The 21981-nt window shown below is 42.6% G+C and overlaps 1 protein-coding gene across 1 annotated transcript in view; it reads left to right on the top strand.

Moving 5' to 3' along the window:
* LOC139577963 (mucin-2-like) overlaps positions 1 to 21981 on the top strand; it is a 30997-nt gene extending 9016 nt beyond the window's left edge. Inside the window, exons 11-46 of the mRNA XM_071405084.1 lie at positions 90 to 156; positions 915 to 1052; positions 1777 to 1941; positions 2136 to 2230; positions 2473 to 2599; positions 3166 to 3421; positions 3634 to 3686; positions 3928 to 4019; positions 4103 to 4254; positions 4504 to 4642; positions 4833 to 4943; positions 5602 to 5781; positions 5945 to 6184; positions 6466 to 6622; positions 7004 to 7132; positions 7293 to 7435; positions 8063 to 9494; positions 9536 to 9930; positions 11516 to 11890; positions 12072 to 12246; positions 12442 to 12689; positions 13082 to 13265; positions 13759 to 13972; positions 15341 to 15516; positions 17002 to 17071; positions 17237 to 17337; positions 17472 to 17503; positions 17775 to 17952; positions 18224 to 18328; positions 18771 to 18811; positions 19177 to 19299; positions 19682 to 19786; positions 20273 to 20401; positions 20925 to 20964; positions 21181 to 21304; positions 21603 to 21981. Coding sequence (XP_071261185.1) covers positions 90 to 156; positions 915 to 1052; positions 1777 to 1941; positions 2136 to 2230; positions 2473 to 2599; positions 3166 to 3421; positions 3634 to 3686; positions 3928 to 4019; positions 4103 to 4254; positions 4504 to 4642; positions 4833 to 4943; positions 5602 to 5781; positions 5945 to 6184; positions 6466 to 6622; positions 7004 to 7132; positions 7293 to 7435; positions 8063 to 9494; positions 9536 to 9930; positions 11516 to 11890; positions 12072 to 12246; positions 12442 to 12689; positions 13082 to 13265; positions 13759 to 13972; positions 15341 to 15516; positions 17002 to 17071; positions 17237 to 17337; positions 17472 to 17503; positions 17775 to 17952; positions 18224 to 18328; positions 18771 to 18811; positions 19177 to 19299; positions 19682 to 19786; positions 20273 to 20401; positions 20925 to 20964; positions 21181 to 21304; positions 21603 to 21813 — 6702 coding nt within the window. The 3' untranslated portion in view covers positions 21814 to 21981. The remainder of the gene's footprint in view (positions 1 to 89; positions 157 to 914; positions 1053 to 1776; positions 1942 to 2135; positions 2231 to 2472; positions 2600 to 3165; positions 3422 to 3633; positions 3687 to 3927; positions 4020 to 4102; positions 4255 to 4503; positions 4643 to 4832; positions 4944 to 5601; positions 5782 to 5944; positions 6185 to 6465; positions 6623 to 7003; positions 7133 to 7292; positions 7436 to 8062; positions 9495 to 9535; positions 9931 to 11515; positions 11891 to 12071; positions 12247 to 12441; positions 12690 to 13081; positions 13266 to 13758; positions 13973 to 15340; positions 15517 to 17001; positions 17072 to 17236; positions 17338 to 17471; positions 17504 to 17774; positions 17953 to 18223; positions 18329 to 18770; positions 18812 to 19176; positions 19300 to 19681; positions 19787 to 20272; positions 20402 to 20924; positions 20965 to 21180; positions 21305 to 21602) is intronic.

The following is a 21981-nucleotide window of genomic DNA, read 5'->3' as shown; positions in this document are numbered from 1 at the left end:
CCCTCACTGTATGTAAAATGTATATACTGCACATATAGTCTTGTGTTGAATAGGATTAGTTGATCATGGCTCTTGTTTTCATTTTCCAGGCTTTGGTGATTACCGCCGATGGGAAAGTCAGCCACAATGCACAGATCACTCTGCCTTACAACACAGGTGGGACATGGAATAATTAATAAGCAATTATGCCCGAGAGGGTGTGATATATGGCCAATATACCATGGCTAAAGGCTGTTCTTGGGCACGACGCAACTTCCCTTACCAATGGTACATTGGTCATATACTACAATCCCCCAAGGTGCCTTATTGCTATTATAAATTGGTTACCAACGTAATTAGAGCAGTAAAAATAAATGTTTTGTGATACGGTCTGATATACCACATCTGTCAGCCAATCAGCATTGAGGGCCCGAATCACCCAGTATATAATAAAGATTATGTACACTCTTCTATGTTATGATAGTGCAACCAGTAACATATAATGAACATAGAATGAAACATTCGCCTGTATAGATATCAATGGCGTATTTCTATGTATTATTACACTGTACTTCCAAAGCTATTGACACAGTAATAAGTACACTAATGTTTAATGTTAATTTAAAAAAAAGTTTAAATAAAAAATGAATCATATTTAATGGTAATCCCCCCCAACCCCATCCCCCCTTTTCTGTTCCCAGCTGACATTAGTGTACATTGTCCATATTAGGCCTACCTCAGCAGGAGCTCTTTCAGTCTTGTTCCCAGTTGACATTAGTGTACGGTGTCTATATTAGGACTACCTCAGCAGGAGCTCTTTCAGTCTTGTTCCCAGTTGACATTAGTGTACGGTGTCTATATTAGGACTACCTCAGCAGGAGCTCTTTCAGTCTTATTCCCATCTGTCATTAGTCTATTTGTTTGTCTTCCCGTAGCTGACATCAGTGTGTTCAAGCCGTCGTCCTTCCACATGATTCTCCAGACCAGCTTTGGGCTGCAGGTTCAGATCCAGCTGGTCCCTATCATGCAGGTTTATGTCACCCTGGACGAGAGCTACAAGACCAAGACACAAGGTAAGTTAACTCCCAAGTTGTAGGCATATACCTCTGAAGGTGAGCAGATATCAGTTATATACGGAGTTTGAATTCTACTTTATGTAAATGTAAAAAACATTGGTCATCTTAATCATTAAAATTATAAAAACATCAAGAAAGTACAAAAATGGTGTTGATTTCTGTTTGGTGTAGGTTTATACAGTGTTGAATTCTGTTTGGTGTAGATTTATACGGTGTTGAATTCCGTTTGGTGTAGATTTATACGGTGTTGATTTATGTTTGGTGTAGGTTTATACGGTGTTGATTTCTGTTTGGTGTAGATTTATACAGTGTTGATTTCTGTTTGGTGTAGATTTATACGGTGTTGAATTCCGTTTGGTGTAGATTTATACGGTGTTGATTTATGTTTGGTGTAGGTTTATACGGTGTTGATTTCTGTTTGGTGTAGATTTATACAGTGTTGATTTCTGTTTGGTGTAGATTTATACGGTGTTGAATTCCGTTTGGTGTAGATTTATACGGTGTTGATTTATGTTTGGTGTAGGTTTATACGGTGTTGATTTCTGTTTGGTGTAGATTTATACAGTGTTGATTTCTGTTTGGTGTAGATTTATACGGTGTTGAATTCCGTTTGGTGTAGATTTATACGGTGTTGATTTATGTTTGGTGTAGGTTTATACGGTGTTGATTTCTGTTTGGTGTAGGTTTATATGGTGTTGATTTCTGTTTCTATTTCTTCTAGGTCTGTGTGGGAACTTCAACAAGGTTCTTTCTGATGACATGAAGACCCCTCAGGGTATGGTGGAGGGAACAGCCTCTTCATTTGGGAACTCCTGGAAGGCTAATCCTACCTGTAGAGACAGAGAGGAGAGGCTGGACGACCCCTGCTCCCTCAGTGTGGAGAATGGTAAGCCCTCTTCACTAACTTTTTAATTGAAGGTTAAGCCTTACATAACTCAATGAAAAGCAGAACATAAGCATTTCATAAATGTTTATGTCAACAACCGCAGTATCATGTCGTTGGATCCAAAGCGATGCAGCAAGCAGCAGTTTATACAGTATCAGACATATTTGAACTCTTGCCATCTTCTGTTTACTCAGAGAACTATGCTAAACATTGGTGCTCCATGCTAAGAAGTTCTGACAGCACTTTTGCCAAGTGCCATGCCATGGTGGACCCCGAGCTTTACTACAAGGTAACACATTTTGTATAACTAAAACTGGTACATTTCAATTGAGTTACATCTGGTTTGGAACGCTCACAATTATATCTTGGCTGGTTCTGGTATATGTACACTTGTACATATTTGTCCTGAACTTTCTGACTGTTTTGAATGCTGTTTGTAATACTGTTTGTAATGCGAAAGCTCTGGCCAATGAGATTTGTCATATATTTAATACGTGTGGAACATTTACTTAAACTTGATATTTTCTGCAGCGATGCACGTACGCTAGCTGCAACTGTGAGAAGAGTGAAGACTGCCTGTGTGCCGTCTTCTCCTCCTATGTGCGAGACTGTGCTACCAAGGGAGTGGTCCTGTCGGGCTGGAGAGAGAACGTGTGTGGTAAGTGATTTACACTTCTCATATTTATGTCTTGTCGTATATTAGTGAAAGGAGATGACAGTATAGGACTCTCCTGGCTACCAATGAAAGGTTCACTGAAATTCTGATTAGAATATACGCATTCTGCAAATGGTTCTAATGCCATCGCTAAAAGTATGGGAGACAGGGGACAACCCTGGCAAATCTGACTGCCATTGCAAAAAGTAGGGGAGACAGGGGACAACCCTGGCGGATTCCACTGTCATTGCAAAAAGTAGAGGAGACAGGGGGTAACTCTGACAAATTCCCCAACCTCCCCAGTTGTGAAGGTTTCTAAAAGTTTTTATTGTGGCATCTAGTTTGTATGACAAACACATTTTTTATTTCCTCTTGGGGAATAAATTAATACCTTGACCAGAGCTAAAAAATAAATTACCGTGTCTTCTCATCTCATCTGATGTCAACTTCAACAACACTTACTTACTTAATCCTCTTCCTTCCTGGAGTAAAATAGAGCCTTTAGTGAAGTATTCCAACACTTCCAATCTTAACTTTATCCAACACTTTACATATTTCCCTGCAACCAGACAAATACACTGGTAACTGCCCAGCGTCTCAGACCTACTCTGACCAGCTCCAGAGATGTCAGCTGACTTGTAGCTCCCTGGCCAGCAAACGCCAGGGATGTACCAACGACTTCCTCCCCGTGGATGGTTGCTCCTGCCCGGACGGACTCTACATGGATGATAGGGGCACCTGTGTACCCATGGACAAATGCCCCTGCTTCCACAACGGGGTCCACATCAAGCCTGGGAAGTCCATCAACATTCAGGAGGAGCACTGGTAAGATACTGTTTCTATCTAATAAAGTGTCTAGCTACCTATTTAAGTGACTACTTACCGACCTACCTACCTACCCGTCTACTTATTTACCTAACTAACCTACCTACCAAAGCAGCAAATTTGTCATATTATCTGCTAGTATAAAAAGTACACAATCCTGCAATGTTACTCCAATATTAAAATAGCTCTTGATATCATGTGTGTTCTTCTAGTGTCTGCAACAATGGGAAGCTTCACTGCCGTTCCTGGAAAATGCGTTCAGAGAGTAGTAAGTAGCCTTTCTGTGTCCCTTTGCTATTCATATCCCATTATCCCTTTGATGTGTACAGTATTTTACCTAGACTTGTGTTCAAATACTATATGAGAGATAATTTAAATTACTTGAGTCCAGGACTAGGCTTACTCTGTTTTAAACCGGCCCTAGAAGTATTTGAAAGATAGTATTTGAACCCAGATCTAAATTGACAACTTATTGTGTAATAATAATGAAACTGCTTCTGTTACAGCCTGCCAGTCACCGAAGGTGTTCTTGAACTGCTCCAATGACCTGGGAGTACAGTGTACACGGAGCTGTAGGAACCCAGATTTCATGGACTGTGTGAGTTGACTTGTTGACTTCCATTAGTACCTGACCTAAGGGTTGACTTCTTTATTTAATTCCGTCTCTCTCCTTGACCACAGTTCTCCGCAGAGTGTGAGTCCGGGTGCAAGTGTCCCATGAGTCTGTGGGAGGATGGGAAAGGTATGTGTGTGAAAAAACATGAATGCCCATGCAGCCATGATGGATTCCTCTACGCCCCAGGAAAACAGATCCCAAACGGATGTAACACTTGGTGAGTTATTGAGCTTTTATGGTTATATGTTATTATCTGATATAAAACGATACAATGTGAGGTTATGTGGTATGATATGACGTTATATGATATAGTACCATAAATAATAGAAATTCTAGACTAAAATGAAATGGAATGAGATTTCATGACACAAAATGAGGGCTTCCTTCATCCTCTCTAGCTAATGTGATCAGGATTGTATTTGAAGAGGATATTTGACTTAGTGTCTCTCATACTGTACACATGTAGCACCTGTAAGAGTGGGAAATGGGAGTGCACAGATAAGAAGTGCCCAGGAACCTGTACTATCTATGGCAGTGGCCATTACAAAACCTTTGATGAGCGCACATATGGCTTCCAAGGAAAATGTGGCTATGTGGCTGTCCAGGTAATCAATGCTTATCAGGACATTTCAATACAATGCAATATATTTCAATTCAATTTTGATGTGTTTTATACTAAAACATGTGTTTGTATATAAGTACTGCTATTGTCTTCTATATTACCAACTAATCATTTAAATTGCAAAAGTCTCATTTAGTTTCTAAAGTACTCTCTCCCTCTGTCTCTCTTTTAAGAACAAATGTGGGAACCGGCCTGTCCAGGACAACTTCATGGTGATCACAGAGAACATACCGTGTGGAACCACAGGCACCACTTGCTCCAAGTCTGTCAGGGTTCAACTGGGGGTAAGACTGGACAAAAGACTCACTCTAACAGACGGCTGGTGGCACCTTCAATGGGAAGGATGGGCTCATAGTAATGGCTGGAACGGAATGAATGGAATGGCATCAAATGCATGACTGGGTTTGATGTGTTTGATACCATTCCATTTACTCCACTCCAGGCTTTATAATGAGCCGTTCTCCTTGCTATACCGGTTGTATCATAATGAGAGATCATCTGACATTCATACATACAATAACAATACATCATTTTGCGTTATTTAGCAAATGCTCTTATTCAGAGCGACTTATTCAGAGTGGCAGTACAATTAGTGAATTCAACTAAAGTAGGTAAAATCACCATCGCAATCATTACAAGTAAAACTTTCTTCCAAATAACTACAAAAATCAATACGACATTCAAGCCTTTTTTTCTTCATGAAAAGCTTTAGAAAGTGTATTGTCTGTCATAGTTTTGCAAAATTCCGGTAACTTTCCCCAACTTCCCGGTTTTTCCAGAAATCATAATTGCACATTTTCTGAAATTACAAGGGAATAAGGAGGAAATCCTTGAATCCTCCAACAAGCATTTCTGGAGAACCTGGGATTTTGGAGAAAGTTACCAGAATTTTGCAACCCTAATTTTCTGTGAACATGAAGTGATAAATCCTTATCCTTACAGAGAACAGAGCTGAAACTATCAAAGGGGACCTATGAAGAGGTGGACCTAGGAGTGGGCTCTCAGATCCAGTACCGAGTGAGGGCCGTCGGTCTGTACCTGACTGTTGAGTCAGACATCGGGATCGCAGTGCTGTGGGACCGCAAAACTACCGTCCGCATCGTCCTGGAGCCACAGCATACTGTAAGTTTAGTGTTGAAGGGTTAACACATAGAGAACCTGTGATGAAATAGACTCGAAATAGATGAACAAGACATCAGACATCAGTGTGCATTGTGTATTGCTAACAGTGATTGATTTGGTACAGTTCCACTGTGTATGCCTTATCGTTTCTATGTGTCTATAGGGAGCAGTGTGCGGCCTGTGTGGGAACTATAATGGAGACGGCAGAGATGACTTCACCACGCAAGGTCAGCTGATAGTCAGCAGCCCTGTGGATTTTGCTAACAGCTGGAAAGTGTCAAGCACTTGCCCCGACGCAGAAAGCAACGTGGACCCATGTGGAGCCAGGCCCAACCGTCACAACTGGGCTAAGATGCAGTGCAGCATCATCACAGGAAAGACTTTCCAACTGTGCCACAAGAAGGTACAGTGCTGCAGCGGGTTGCTATGTATATATCATACAATTATAAACCTAGTGAAAGTATCAGGCAGAACACTGAAAAGACTGGTGGACAGTCAAACTTCTGAACCAAAAAATACACCCAAATTGTTTCAAACATTGACTTTCTTGTCAGCCTCATATGATTTTATTCATGAACATGTCTATTGTTGTATGTGTTTTGAAAAATGCTGTAAGAAACAAAAGAAAACCAAAAAAGACAGTATTAGTGCCTCTTGTGTGCTCTCTCTGTATGTGTTTTACAGGTAGACCCTACTCTGTACTTTGAGAACTGTGTGAAAGACTCCTGTGCCTGTGATACTGGTGGAGACTGTGAGTGTTTCTGTACAGCTGTAGCAGCCTACGCCCAGGCCTGCACTGAAGCTGGAGTCTGTGTTGCATGGAGAACACCAGAGATCTGTCGTAAGTACAACACATCTTATGTTCATTATGCTTGTGTCCCAAAGGTCACACACTTCCACTGTTTGACTGTCAGGCTTGGCATTGAAATTATCTAACATGTCTGGTGTAATTTGACTGATTAGAATTTACAATGCTAAGTAAATTAATATGTTGTTGAAAGAACCCAAACTTGGTGACAATGTGAGGATGTGGATCTAAAGTATATTTTAGCTTGTTGGTTTAAACAGACATCTTAATGTGTAACGTTATAGTGGATGATTTTGACCAGGGTACCTAGGGTTCTGATAAAAAGTAGTGCACTTCATATGGAATAGGGTGCCACTTGCTGAGGGCATGCAATGTGTATTCAGTGTATGAACCTGTACGTTTTCCCTTTTGTAGCTGTGTTCTGTGACTACTACAACGATCCAGGTGAATGTGAATGGCATTACAGCCCTTGCCACACACCTTGCTACAAGACCTGTCTGAATCCAAATGGGACCTGTAACAACCCTCTTCCCAATCTGGAAGGTGAGGCAGCATGCTATTTGATTTGATTGGCATCAGCCTGCATGTTTGTTCCATATGCACATGCCCTTCTTTGCAAAATATGAATTCATTTTTTTAATCTCAACTTCATTATATGTAATAACTCGATCAAAACAACTAAATCACAATGTCTTCTTTATAGGTTGTTACCCAGGATGCCCTCCAAAAACGCCTATATTTGATGAAGAGACCGGGGAGTGTGTTGAGATATGTGTTGAACCAACACCAACACCAACACCAACACCAACACCAACACCAACACCACCACCAACAACAACCCCCCAGGCAACCAGACCAACACCAACAACAACACCAACACCAACAACAACACCGTGGACACCAACAACTACCACATTGACAACAAAACCTCCAACAACAACACCAATACCACCAACACCAACACCACCAACAACCACACCACCACCAACACCAACAACAACCACACCAATACCGACAACAACAACAACAATACCACCAACAACTACCCCCCAGACAACAGAGCCAACAACTACTCCTTGTATTCCTACCTGTGAGTGGTCAGAATGGTATGATGAAGATGATGATAAAGACAAGAGCGACTGGGAAACGTATTGGAATATCACACAGAGTGGAAAAGAAGTGTGTGAAGATCCACAGGATATTGAATGTGTAGCTACAGACTATCCTGATACGAGCTTAGAGGACTATGTAGCTTCGACAGGCCAAGTTGTGGAGTGCGATGTTGACTTCGGATTAATATGTGAAGAAAATAAACAGACTCAGAGACCATATAAGTGCAAGAACTATAAGATTAGAGTCCTGTGCTGCGTTGAATGTTTATCAACAACATCACCAAAACCAACAACACCACCACCAACAACAACAACACCTTCACCACCACCACCAACAACAACAACAACAACACCACCACAAACAACAACAACACCAACACCACCAACAACAACAATACCAATACAAACAACAACAACAACACCAATACCAACAACAACAACAACAACACCACCAACAACAACAACAACAACAACAACAACAACAACAACAACAACAACAACAACAACACCAACAACAACAACAACCACACCAATAGATACAACAACAACAACACCAAAACCAACAACAACAGCCACACCAATAGATACAACAACAACAACACCAAAACCAACAACAACCACACCAACAACAACCACACCAACAACAACAACCACAACAACAACAACAACACCCATACCACCAACAACAACAACACCAATGCCAACAACAACACCACCAACAACAACAACAACAACTACACCAATACCAACACCACAAACAACAACAACAACACCAATACCAACAACAACAACCACACCAGTACCACCAACAACAACCACACCAATACCACCAACAACCACACCCATACCACCAATACCATCAACAACTACACCAACAACAACACCATTACCACCAACAACTACCACAGCAACAACAACACCAATACCAACAACAACACCAATACCAACAACAACACCAATACCAACAACAACAAAAACCACACCAATACCAACAACAACAACAACAACAATAACACTATTACCAACAACAACAACACCACCAATACCAACAACAACAACCACACCCATACCATCAACAACAACAACAACAACACCCATACCATCAACAACAACAACAACCACACCCATACCAACAACAACCACACCAATACCAACAACAACAACCACACCAATACCACCGACAACAACCACACCAACACCAACAACAACCACACCAATACCAACAACAACCCCCCAGACAACCACACCAACACCAACAACAACACCATGGACACCAACAACTACCACATTGACAACAGAACCTCCAACAACAACACCACCAACACCACCATCAACAACAACAACACCAATACCACCACCAACAACAACAACACCAACAACAACAACACCAACACCACCAACAACCACACCACCACCAACACCAACAACAACCACACCAATACCGACAACAACAACAACAATACCACCAACAACTACCCCCCAGACAACAGAGCCAACAACTACTCCTTGTATTCCTACCTGTGAGTGGTCAGAATGGTATGATGAAGATGATGATAAAGACAAGAGCGACTGGGAAACGTATTGGAATATCACACAGAGTGGAAAAGAAGTGTGTGAAGATCCACAGGATATTGAATGTGTAGCTACAGACTATCCTAATATGAGCTTAGAGGACTATGTAGCTTCGACAGGCCAAGTTGTGGAGTGCGATGTTGACTTCGGATTAATATGTGAAGAAAAAAAACAGACTCAGAGACCATTTAAGTGCAAGAACTATAAGATTAGGGTCCTCTGTTGCGTTGAATGTTTATCAACAACATCACCAACACCAACAACCCCACCAACACCAACAACAACAACAACAACACCTTCACCACCAACGACAACAACACCAATACCAACAACAACAACAACAACATCAACACCAACAACAACAACACCAATACCACCAACATCAACCACACCAATATCAACAAAAACAACCACACCAATACCACCAACAACAACAACAACCACACCAACACCACCAACAACAACAACACCAATTCCACCAACGACACCAACACCACCAACAACAACAACACCAACAACAACACCAATTCCACCAACAACAACGACACCGTCACCACCAACAACAACGACACCGTCACCACCAACATCAACAACACCAAAACCAACAACAACAACCACACCAACAACAACACCAATACCACCAACAACAACGACACCGTCACCACCAACAACAACCACACCAATACCACCAACAACAACACCAATACCACCAACAACAACCATACCAATACCACCAACAACAACAACAACAACAACAGCAACAACACCAATACCACCAACATCAACAACACCAAAACCAACAACAACAACCACACCAACACCACCAACAACAACAACACCTTCACCACCAACAACAACCACACCAATACCACCAACAACAACAACAACACCAGCAACAACACCAATACCACCAACATCAACAACACCAATACCAACAACAACAACCACACCAACACCACCAACACCTTCACCACCAACAACAACCACACCAATACCACCAACAACAACAACACCAGCAACAACACCAATACCACCAACAACAACAACAACATCAACACCAACAACAACAACACCAATACCACCAACATCAACCACACCAATATCAACAAAAACAACCACACCAATACCACCAACAACAACAACCACACCAACACCACCAACAACAACAACACCAACAACAACACCAATTCCACCAACAACAACGACACCGTCACCACCAACAACAACTACACCAATATCAACAACACCAACACCACCAACAACAACCACACCAACACCACCAACAACAACCACACCAATACCACCAACAACAACAACAACACCAGCAACAACACCAATACCACCAACAACAACATCAACACCAACAACAACAACAACACCAACACCAACAACAACACCAAAACCACCGCCAACAACACCACCAACAACAACCACACCAATACCACCAACAACCACACCAACAATACCACCAACAACAACACCAATACCACCAACAACAACAACACAGAAACCAACAACAACAACACCAATTACTACATCAACAACACCAATACCACCAACAACAACCACACCAATACCACCAACAACAACCACACCAATACCACCAACAACAACAACACCAATACCACCAACAACAACAACACCAATACCACCAACAACAACACCAACACCACCAACAACAACAACACCAATTCCACCAACAACAACAACAACAACAATTCCACCAACAACAACACCAATTCCACCACCAACAACAACACCAATACCACCAACAACAACCACACCACCACCAACAACAACAACAACACCAATACCACCAACAACAACAACAACACCAACACCACCAACAACAACAACACCAATTCCACCAACAACAACACCAACACCAACAACAACACCAACAACAACAACACCAATTCCACCAACAACAACCACACCACCACCACCACCAACAACACCACCAACAACAACGACACCACCAACAACAACACCACTAACAACAACACCAATACCACCAACAACAACCACACCACCACCACCACCAACAACAACAACCACACCACCACCACCACCAACTACCACACCACCACCAACAACAACAACAACCACACCACCACCACCACCAACTACCACACCAACACCAACAACAACAACCACACCAACACCACCACCAACTACCACACCAACACCACCACCAACAACCACACCACCACCACCAACTACCCCACCAACACCACCAACAACAACCACACCTAAACCACCAACAACAACAACACCTAAACCACCAACTACAACGGAAGCCATAACTCTAACCACAACCCCAACGACAACAGAAGAATCAACCACAACCCCCAGGACAACTGAAAAACCAACCACAACCACCCCTGTCATAGACACCACAACCACTAAAGCTCCTACAACAACACCTAAACCACCAACTACAACAGAAGCCACAACTCCAATGACATCCACATCACCAACAACCCATGAATCTGTTGTCACTGGTCCTCCAATAACTGTTCCAACACCAGTAACAGGAGGTGTAGACAGTTCAATACCAACCACAACTGGGACACCAACCCCACCACCAATCACTTGTCCTGAGTGGGACAAAGTGGTAAGTACCTCAATATAACCATCACATAATTAACTGGGCTCCCTGAACTTCGATAACACATAGCCAACATTTGATGTCAAAGAGGTCGAAAAGTCCTTTCAGAGACTTATCAATTGATTCCTGTGTGAATTGTGAAAGATCTCTGGTGACGTGTAATTTTCTATTCTCTCGAAAACATCAGCAAAATGAGACTTTCTGGCTGTGCAACTGCACTTTGGCCAGATGCATTGAAAACAACACCATTGAGATCATCCCATACGAATGCCCAGAGCCTGAGCCAATCACATGTACCAATGGCAAGAAACCAGTGCTACAATGGGATGAGTTCTACTGCTGCCAACACTACGTGTGTGACTGTGAGTTGTGAAAGTTTCTTCTTCTTCTCCTCTGACCTGGTCAAGAAGGTCGATGGCCATGTCCAGTTTCTGTAATAACATACACGTCCTTATCACTAACATTTGGAATAATACTCAATATAAATATTACTTCAGAAAAAAAATTTGTTAACGTAATGTCTGTCTGCTTTATAACAGTGTTTATTTTCATTACAGGTGTCTGTGAGGGTTGGGGAGACCCCCATTACATCACCTTCGACGGGCTCTTCTACAGCTTCCAAGGGAACTGTACCTATGTGCTGATGGAGGAGATGTGGCCGCGTCACCAATTTAAGATCTACATCGACAATGTCAACTGTGATCCCACCGAGGATGTGTCTTGTCCTCGAGCCATCATCGTGTCATACCGCTCAACAGTTATAACACTGAAGAATCACAACCTCATTGGAGCTGCTCAGTTGGAGGTAACTTAAGTGGATAAACTGGCTCAGAAATCAATATAAGCAATTAAGGCCGTATATACGTTGAATGGCTGGATTTGGGGCCTAAAGGACTGGGGAAAAAATCTTTGAGAATGAAAGACAATTCTCTTCCATTATTTCATTATCTGAACTGAATTGTGTATTAGTTCTCAACATCCGTAGCATTCATTGATACAAAATATGAAGTTGATGTTCTCCATCAACTTGATTCAACCTGTAATGTCATGATATTAGTAAGTCATCATGCCTTTTTTTAAGAGATCCTGAAGATGGATTGATATCTCTCTCTCTTCCATCCCTTTTTCCTATCCTTTTCTATCCCCCCATCCGTCCGTCTCTCTTTCATCCCTCTCTCCCTGCCATCTGTCTTTCAGGCTCTTATTGATGGAGTTTCCCTGAGACTACCCTTCACACGGCACGGTGTGAAGGTGATGAACTCTGGTATCAACATGGTCTTGGAGATAGCACACCTCCAGGTGGTAGTTACCTTTGGTGTCACTGGCTTCAGCGTCAACCTTCCTTGGCAACACTTTGGCAACAATACACAGGGTCACTGTGGTAAGGACTTAGTTCCATTAATTTGTTGTCCTCAAACTATGTATCTTGTGCATTTAAACAAACAGCTATAAGAGCTGAGAAATGATTGTGAATCACTTAACTTAAACAGAGAGCAGTCACGTGGTATTCTGAGCAAGGTGTGAGAAAGACTACTGGAGTGGTCCTTGAGTTGATGGATATAATTTATCCAAGGTTGGAGGTGAACAACTAGCCTGGTCCCAGATCTGTTTGGGTTCTTTATACCAAAACCCTATGGTTGTTGTCAGATATCGAACCTTGGGGTTTGGCAAGACAGCACAAACTGATCAGGGACCAGGCTAGCAAACAATGGTTTGGGCTTTCCTGTCTGATGTCTGTGTCTGATATTTTTACTGTATGTGCTGTACTAAATGTGAGAAAGCTCCAACAAAGATTTCCAATGTATGTATTACTTTTAATAGCTGCAAATGTCAAAATAAACGACTTGTACCTGAACTGTATGAATCTCTTTCAGGAACATGTAGCAACAACCAGGCTGATGACTGCATGTTGCCAGGAGGTCAGCTGGTGGAGAACTGTGCTGTGATGGCAGACTACTGGTCAGCCAAGGACATCTCCCAGCCTGACTGCCATGTGCCATCTGGAATCCCCACCAACTCTCCTCTCCCTGAACCCACACAGAAGCCATGCAAGCCAGACTCCTCTGTCTGTGATCTCCTGAAGGACAGGTAAACTTCCCTAAAGGCATAGTGATCTCCTGAAGGACAGGTAAACTTCCCTAAAGGTATAGTGATCTGCTGAAGGACAGGTAAACCTCCCTAAAGGCACTGTGATCTCCTAAAGGACAGGTAAACCTTCCTAAAGGCACTGTGATCTCCCGAAGGACAGGTAAACCTCCCTAAAGGAATTGTGATCTCCTGAAGGACAGGTAAACCTCCCTAAAGGCACTGTGATCTCCTAAAGGACAGGTAAACCTCCCTAAAGGCACTGTGATCTCCTGAAGGACAGGTAAACCTCCCTAAAGGCACTGTGATCTCCTAAAGGACAGGTAAACCTCCCTAAAGGCACCGTGATCTCCTAAAGGACAGGTAAACCTTCCTAAAGGCACTGTGATCTCCCGAAGGACAGGTAAACCTCCCTAAAGGCACTGTGATCTCCTGAAGTACAGGTAAACCTCCCTAAAGGCACTGTGATCTCCTGAAGGACAGGTACACCTCCCTAAAGGCACTGTGATCTCCTGAAGGACAGGTAAACCTTCCTAAAGGCACTGTGATCTCCTGAAGGACAGGTAAACCTCCCTAAAGGCACTGTGATATCCCAAAGGACAGGTAAACCTCCCTAAAGGCACTGTGATCTCCTGAAGGACAGGTAAACCTCCCTGGAGGCACTGTGATATCCCAAAGGACAGGTCAACCTTCCTAAAGGCACTGTGATATCCCAAAGGACAGGTAAACCTTCCTAAAGGCACTGTGATATCCCAAAGGACAGGTAAACCTCCCTAAAGGCACTGTACAAGTTCTCTAATAAAATGTCATGCTTAGGGTGATCACATTTAAATTACCCAAATGCGGGACTGTGTGGGAATATGGCCAGCTACTCCATTGAACAGTCTGTCAGGAGTGTACAGCTACTCCCTTGAACAGTCTGTCAGGAGTGGCCATCTACTCCATTGAACAGTCTGGTAGGAGAGGCCAGCTACTCCGTTGAACAGTCTGTCAGGAGAGGCCAGCTACTCCATTGAACAGTCTGTCAGGAGTGACCAGCTACTCCATTGAACAGTCTGTCAGGAGTGACCAGCTACTCCATTGAACAGTCTGTCAGGAGTGGCCAGCTACTCCAATGAACAGCATGTCAAAAGGGGCCAGCTACTCCATTAAACAGTCTGTCAGTAGTTTAAGTAAAGTTAGAAGTCCTGTTGTAACGATCAACAATCTAACTTATCACAGACTAAATTCTCACATGCAATGATGTAGCTCTTTACCTCTAAACTATACACAGAAGTGTGTTTTGTGTCTGACAGAAACATATATGATTCTTACAGTGTATTTGGAAGGTCTGTTTCTCATATACCTTCATCTCTGGTTTTCAATCCACAGCATTTTTGCAGCCTGTCATCCATTTGTCTCACCTGACAACTTCTACAAGGGCTGTGTCTATGACAGCTGCCACGTGTCCAACCCAGCGGTGGAGTGCACCAGTCTGCAGACATACGCTGCTGCCTGTGCCCAGTTTGGAGTATGCATCTACTGGAGAAACCACACCGAGCTCTGTGGTAGGCTTACTGTACTCCTTGTAAAAATCCAGACTCACCATGTTAAATAGGACTCACCTAATAAGGATAGATAAATAAGTTCACCATTGAAAATATAGGAAGTACAATGTAGATGACCAGGAACCAGGAACTGTTTAGATGAGACCAGGAACAATACTATACTAACACAACTTAGTATGTGTTGTAGATCAGACCAGGAACAATACTATACTAACACAACTTAGTATGTGTTGTAGATCAGACCAGGAACAATACTATACTAACACAACTTAGTATGGGTTGTAGATCAGACCAGGAACAATACTATACTAACACAACTTAGTATGTGTTGTAGATCAGACCAGGAACAATACTATACTAACACAACTTAGTATGTGTTGTAGATCAGACCAGGAACAATACTATACTAACACAACTTAGTATGTGTTGCAGATCAGACCAGGAACAATAATATACTAACACAACTTAGTATGTGTTGTAGATCAGACCAGGAACAATATTATACTAACACAACTTAGTATGTGTTGTAGATCAGACCAGAAATAATACTATACTAACACAACTTAGTATGTGTTGTAGATCAGACCAGGAACAATACTATACTAACACAACTTAGTATGTGTTGTAGATCAGACCAGAAACAATAGAGGAGGGGGGTTTCTATTTGTAAATATTAGATTAGTGCATTTTTGTATTTGAAGTGATAAATGATGGAGATAGTGGACATCCTTGTCTTGTTCCCCGTTGTAATGTGTAAAATAGTATCGGGCTTCAGTCCTACAATCATCTGATTGTAAATAATTAGTCAGAACATTTTTCCATGGTGATAACACGTTTTACATTAGCAGTTGTCACAAAGTGCTTATACAGAAACGCAGCCTAAAACCCCAAACAGCAAGCGATTCAGATGTAGAAGCACGGTGGCTTGGAAAAACTCTTTAGAAAGGCAGGAACCTAGGAAGAAACCTAGAGAGGAACCAGAATCTGAGGGGTGGCCAGTACTCTTCTGGTTGTGCTGGGTGGGGATTATAAGAGTACATGGCCATTAAGGCCAGATTGTTCAACAGCAGGTTCGGTAGAGAAAGAAAGAGAGAGAGGGAGAGAGAGAGGGTTGAAACAGCAGGTCCGGGACAAGCACATCCGTTGAACAGGACAGGGTTCCATAGCCGCAGTCACAACAGCAGAAATTGGATCAGCATTACGACCAGGTTGACTGGGGACAGGCACAACCAGGAGTCGTCAGGCCAGGTAGTCCTGAGGCATGGTCCTTGTGCTCAGGTCCTCTGTGAAGGGAGAGAGAGAGAGATGAATTAGAGGTAGCATACTTAAGATCACACAGGACACCAGAGAAGACAGGAGAATTATACCAGATAGGACAGACTGACCCTAGCCCCCCAGCACATAGACTATTGCAGTATGTATACTGGAGACTGAGACAGAGGGTTCGGGTGTCACTATAGACTGAGTTGAATCTTTCTTCAACAGCTAGCGACTGCCCAGCTGACAAAGTCTACAAGCCCTGCGGTCCTGCAGAACAGCCAACCTGTGATGACAAGTAGGTTTCTATTTAGAGATTGGCTAGCGGCATGTTTTATGTTAACTGAGGTAGACAACGTTATGACTGTCAAATAAGACAAAGAGAAAATACCTACCGACAGTTAAAGATAGAGTTGCTGTACATTGGAAATAGGAGTGGTCACTGTAATGTTGTGTTCTACAGTCCAGACGAGTCTAGGATGAACTTCACCACAGAAGGCTGTTTCTGTCCTGATGGGATGAAACTCTTCAACAAGGAATCAGGGATCTGTGTTGATAAGTGTGGTGAGTGTTCCCAGTTACTGCCTTTGTTCCATTTCATGTTGACGATACAGAGAAGATGGTTAGGACTTAACCTTTTCAAGGATGTTTCAGGTCTATGAATGTTCTACTAAATGGTGGTGTTTGTGTTTTTGAAGGATGCATTGACCCTGAAGGTGTTCCGCGAGAGGTAAGTTAGACCTTTTGGTTTCGATTCATCGTTATTTTATTTGACTAATTAATAATAGCCTGTTATCTAGTCCACTGGCTCTGTCATGAATGATACCAGAGGTTTCTATGAGGACCTACTTACAGCGTCCACACAGTATTATCCACATTGTCTGAAACCCAAATGCCCCCCTTATGCCCTATATTTAGCCCCCTATGACCTATTTAGTGCACTACATTTGACCAAACCCATTGATAGAATCACACTCCCTTCTTGTTGTATCTCATCACAGTTCAACGAGAGGTTTGAGTACAAGTGCCAGGATTGCGTTTGTTTGGAGTCCACCAAGGCTGTGACCTGTAAACCCAAGGTCTGCTCCAAACCACCAGTAGAGATATGCACTGGGCCAGGCTTTGTATATGTCAACCAAACCGATCCATCCGATCCATGCTGCTCCAGCCTCGTCTGCCGTAAGGATCTCCCAACACTTTTTCACCTTACATATTATAATCAGATCTATTTCAACAGTATTGTGCCGACCTGAACCGTCCTGTGCTGGCCTGGATATGTTCTTTTCACATTGTCCTTTCCAGCACGGTTCCAGGAACTGTGGTGGATGTGTAACCAGACCAGTGCCGTACAGCTGGGCTCAGCTCAGTCGTGTTGAAAACACACACATAGTGAAGACATGAATCAGCTCATATTATTATGTCCATACTCTGTTATTGTTTCCCCTCCTAGGTTGTGACAGCAGCACTTGCCCACCAACCAACATGAACTGTCCTATTGGGTTCGTGCCAGTGGTTTCAGTCCCGGAGGGAAAATGCTGTCCAGAGCACACATGTGGTAAAGTCTCTTTACCTAGATCTATACTATCTAGACTATCTACATGTGGTAAAGTATCTTTGCCTAGATATATACTATCTAGACTATCTACATGTGGTAAAGTCTCTTTACCGAGATCTATACTATCTAGACTATCTACATGTGGTAAAGTCTCTTTACCTAGATCTATACTATCTAGACTATCTACATGTGGTCAAGTCTCTTTACCTAGATCTATACTATCTAGACTATCTACATGTTGTATGGTCTCTTTACCTAGATCTATACTATCTAGACTATCTACATGTAGTATGGTCTCTTTACCTAGATCTATACTATCTAGACTATCTTGTATTGCTGAGTTTTTATTGCTGAGATAATCTCAGATCTTTTAGACAGTCTCATGGATTGGTTGTCTGTGTCTCTCTCTCAATTGGTTGTGTGTGTCTCTTGTCTCTTCCAGAGCCTAAAAGAGTTTGTCTTCACAAAGGCATTGAATACCTGGTAATGACAAACTGTTCTGCTCTCTCATATGAACTGTTCATTACATAAATAAACACTGTTTATATATACTTGTTTTAATATATTGCAGTACATATACAGTAAATCTCATGCGCTATATGGGTTCATGTCAAATAGTTTCGAAGAGAGTGGGTTTCCTTGTTCCAATGTGTCAGAGAGAGTGGGTTTCCTTGTTCCAATGTGTCAGAGAGAGTGGGTTTCCTTGTTCCACTGTGTTAGAGACTGTGGAAATCCTGGTTCCCCTGTGTTAGATACAGTGGAAATCCTGGTTCCCCTGTGTTAGAGACAGGTGGTATTCTTGTTCCCCTGAAGTAATGTGTCATGTAATGACTTACTTGTTCTTCTAGCCCAGTTCTAAAGTACCAGGATCGGAGTGCCAGGAGTGCACCTGCACCAACAAAGTGGACCCCAAGACTGGTCATTACCAAATTGACTGTGGATTCATGCAATGTGACGAAGATTGTGAAAAGGTAAGAACTGGTATAGCTGCCGTGTCCACTCACATTTCAAATATTTACCAAAAGTTGAAATACCATTGAGTAGCTTAAATTTATTCAGTCAACAAGTTTTTATACTTTAATCGGCTGGTTTCCTAGACCCAGATTAAGTAATTAAGTAAACCTTGTCTGATTCAGAACTGCCGACAGATTAATCCTAGTCCTTGATTTAAAAAAAAATCTCAATTGGAAGTGAGGCATCCGGGCGGTGAGACATCTGTTCTTGAGTTATTCTATTCTATAGAGTCAACTGGGAAGGCTATCGGTTGTATTCACACTTTAATAACATGTATAATTATTATCATTATTATTAGGTGTTGCAGCAAGTCACTCATGTGTTCCTCTTCTCCTGCAGGGATATGGGTACCAGGAGCCAGACTATTCCTCAGATGACTGCTGTGGTAAATGTGTTCAGACCCACTGTGTCCTCCAGATCAATGGGACCAAGCAGTTGTTGAAGGTAGGTAGCGGTTCTGTCAGTTTAACTGTCACAGATTAACTAAGAAGTAGTAAGTAGTTCTCTGATACATATCTATATTGTTGTGTGTGTGTGTGTGGGGGGGACAAGCTTCCCCATAATGTGAGGACAGAGGAGTGCCTGCCCATCTTCCTAAAACCTCTGACACCCTGCCTCTTTAAAGAGTGTCTTAAATAAATCCCAGTCCGCCCCACCCCCTACGATTGTGATATGTTGTTGTCTCACTTAGCTATCTTATGACAAATGCACTAATGTAAAAACGTTTTGGATAAGAGCGTCTGCTAGATGACAAACATTTAATGTCAAGTGTGTGTGTGTGTGTGTGTGTGTGTGTGTGTGTGCGTGTGCGTGTGTGTGTGTGTGTGTGTGTGTGTGTGTGTGTGTGTGTGTGTGTGTGTGTGTGTGTGTGTGTGTGTGTGTGTGTGTGTGTGTGTGTGTGTGTGTGTGTGTGTGTGTGTGTGTGTCCAGCATGGAGATACATGGTCAGCTCCTGGTGACAAGTGCCAGCAGTACAGCTGTGTGAAAAACGGTGATAGTTATCTGACCCAGAGCTCCAACATCCATTGCCCACCCTTCCAGCAGGCCAACTGTCAGCCTGTGAGTACAGTACACTACATAACAAGAACAGAAAGGCCAGCCTGTGAGTACAGTACTCAATATAACAAGAACAGATAGGCCAGCCTGTGAGTACAGTTCTCAACATAACAAGAACAGAAAGGCCAGCCTGTGAGTACAGTACATAATATAACAAGAACAGATAGGCCAGCCTGTGAGTACAGTACACAACATAACAAGAACAGACAGGCCAGCCTGTGAGTACAGTACACAACATAACAAGAACAGAAAGGCCAGCCTGTGAGTACAGGACACAACATAACAAGAACAGATAGGCCAGCCTGTGAGTACAGTACTCAACATAACAAGAACAGAAAGTCCTGCTCACTGCATATGTTCTCGATTGCCAACATTACTGATAATGTTTCGATCCACAATCATTTTCATCAAATCCACAGTACAGTACACACACTATACCAGTTTTCATTTGACAGAAAACTTACTTCACTTATCCTAATATGACATTTATTATGTAAAGAAAGTGTTGTCACTTTTTTCTCCACAGGGTTCAATTCAGACCGCTGCGAACGGCTGCTGTAGAATTTGTAAGTATGAAAGTGAAATATTCAAAACGGTTAACAATTTCATATCAGGATTGGAATATGATCAGATTCATGCATCATAAAACCACTGATATTCCTAATTGATAATGATTGAGAAGGAGAGCCACCTTGTAGTCAGTGGACTCAAACAGGTGCAGCTCTTTTTCATGGTCTTCACAGACGGATCATGTATAACGGTGTGTCTCCCTCCAATACCAGGTGTGGAGAAGGACAAGGCCTGTAAAATAGGATCCATGAAGAGTTTCATCAACCACAAGAACTGCCAGTCTATTGAGGAGGTGGAGATGCCGTACTGTGAGGGATCCTGCAACACCTTCACCAAGTGAGTGTGGAAACAATGCTAATATCACAACCAAGTGGAGCCTCATAACAGCCACAACACCATGGGGAGGTTTCCACTATCCACTTTAAGCAGAGTGATGGACTGACAATCATTTGAAATGAATCTCTATTGAACATGCTTCTTAATCCAGGACTAGGTTTAATCTGTGTCTGGAACACACCCCCCATATGTGTTTGTGTTTTGTGAAACATGTCATTTGTTGAGGTGTCTTTGTCTCTTGGGAAGTAGATGATCTCTTAATCTCTGTGAACACCTCTCTTTCACTCCCGTCCTCCAGGTACTCTGCGATGGCTGCGTCTCTGGACCACTCGTGCGCCTGTTGCCAGGAGTCCCGGTCCAGTAACCGCACGGTGGACCTACAGTGTCTGAATGGAGATGTGGTGCCCTACACCTACCTACACGTGGAGGAGTGTAACTGCAGACACAGCGACTGCCACAGAGCCATTAGGGTGCCTGTCCGTAAGACACGCAGCAACACGCTGGTGTAAATGGGATCCGTACTAATCCAGATGGGACTAGTCCAGCACCAATCCACTTGCTGCTTACTAAAGAAGACCCTGCTTCACATGGCTGTTATTTATCTAATCGCTTTGATTTATATGTAAAATGTAGGTTAAATGATATTTAAAATGTAGAAACTTATGCTGACTTATCTT

The sequence above is a fragment of the Salvelinus alpinus genome, chromosome 6 (genome assembly GCF_045679555.1).
Source record: "Salvelinus alpinus chromosome 6, SLU_Salpinus.1, whole genome shotgun sequence".
Lineage (NCBI taxonomy): Eukaryota > Metazoa > Chordata > Actinopteri > Salmoniformes > Salmonidae > Salvelinus > Salvelinus alpinus.
This window is presented reverse-complemented; position numbering and strand designations above follow the sequence as displayed.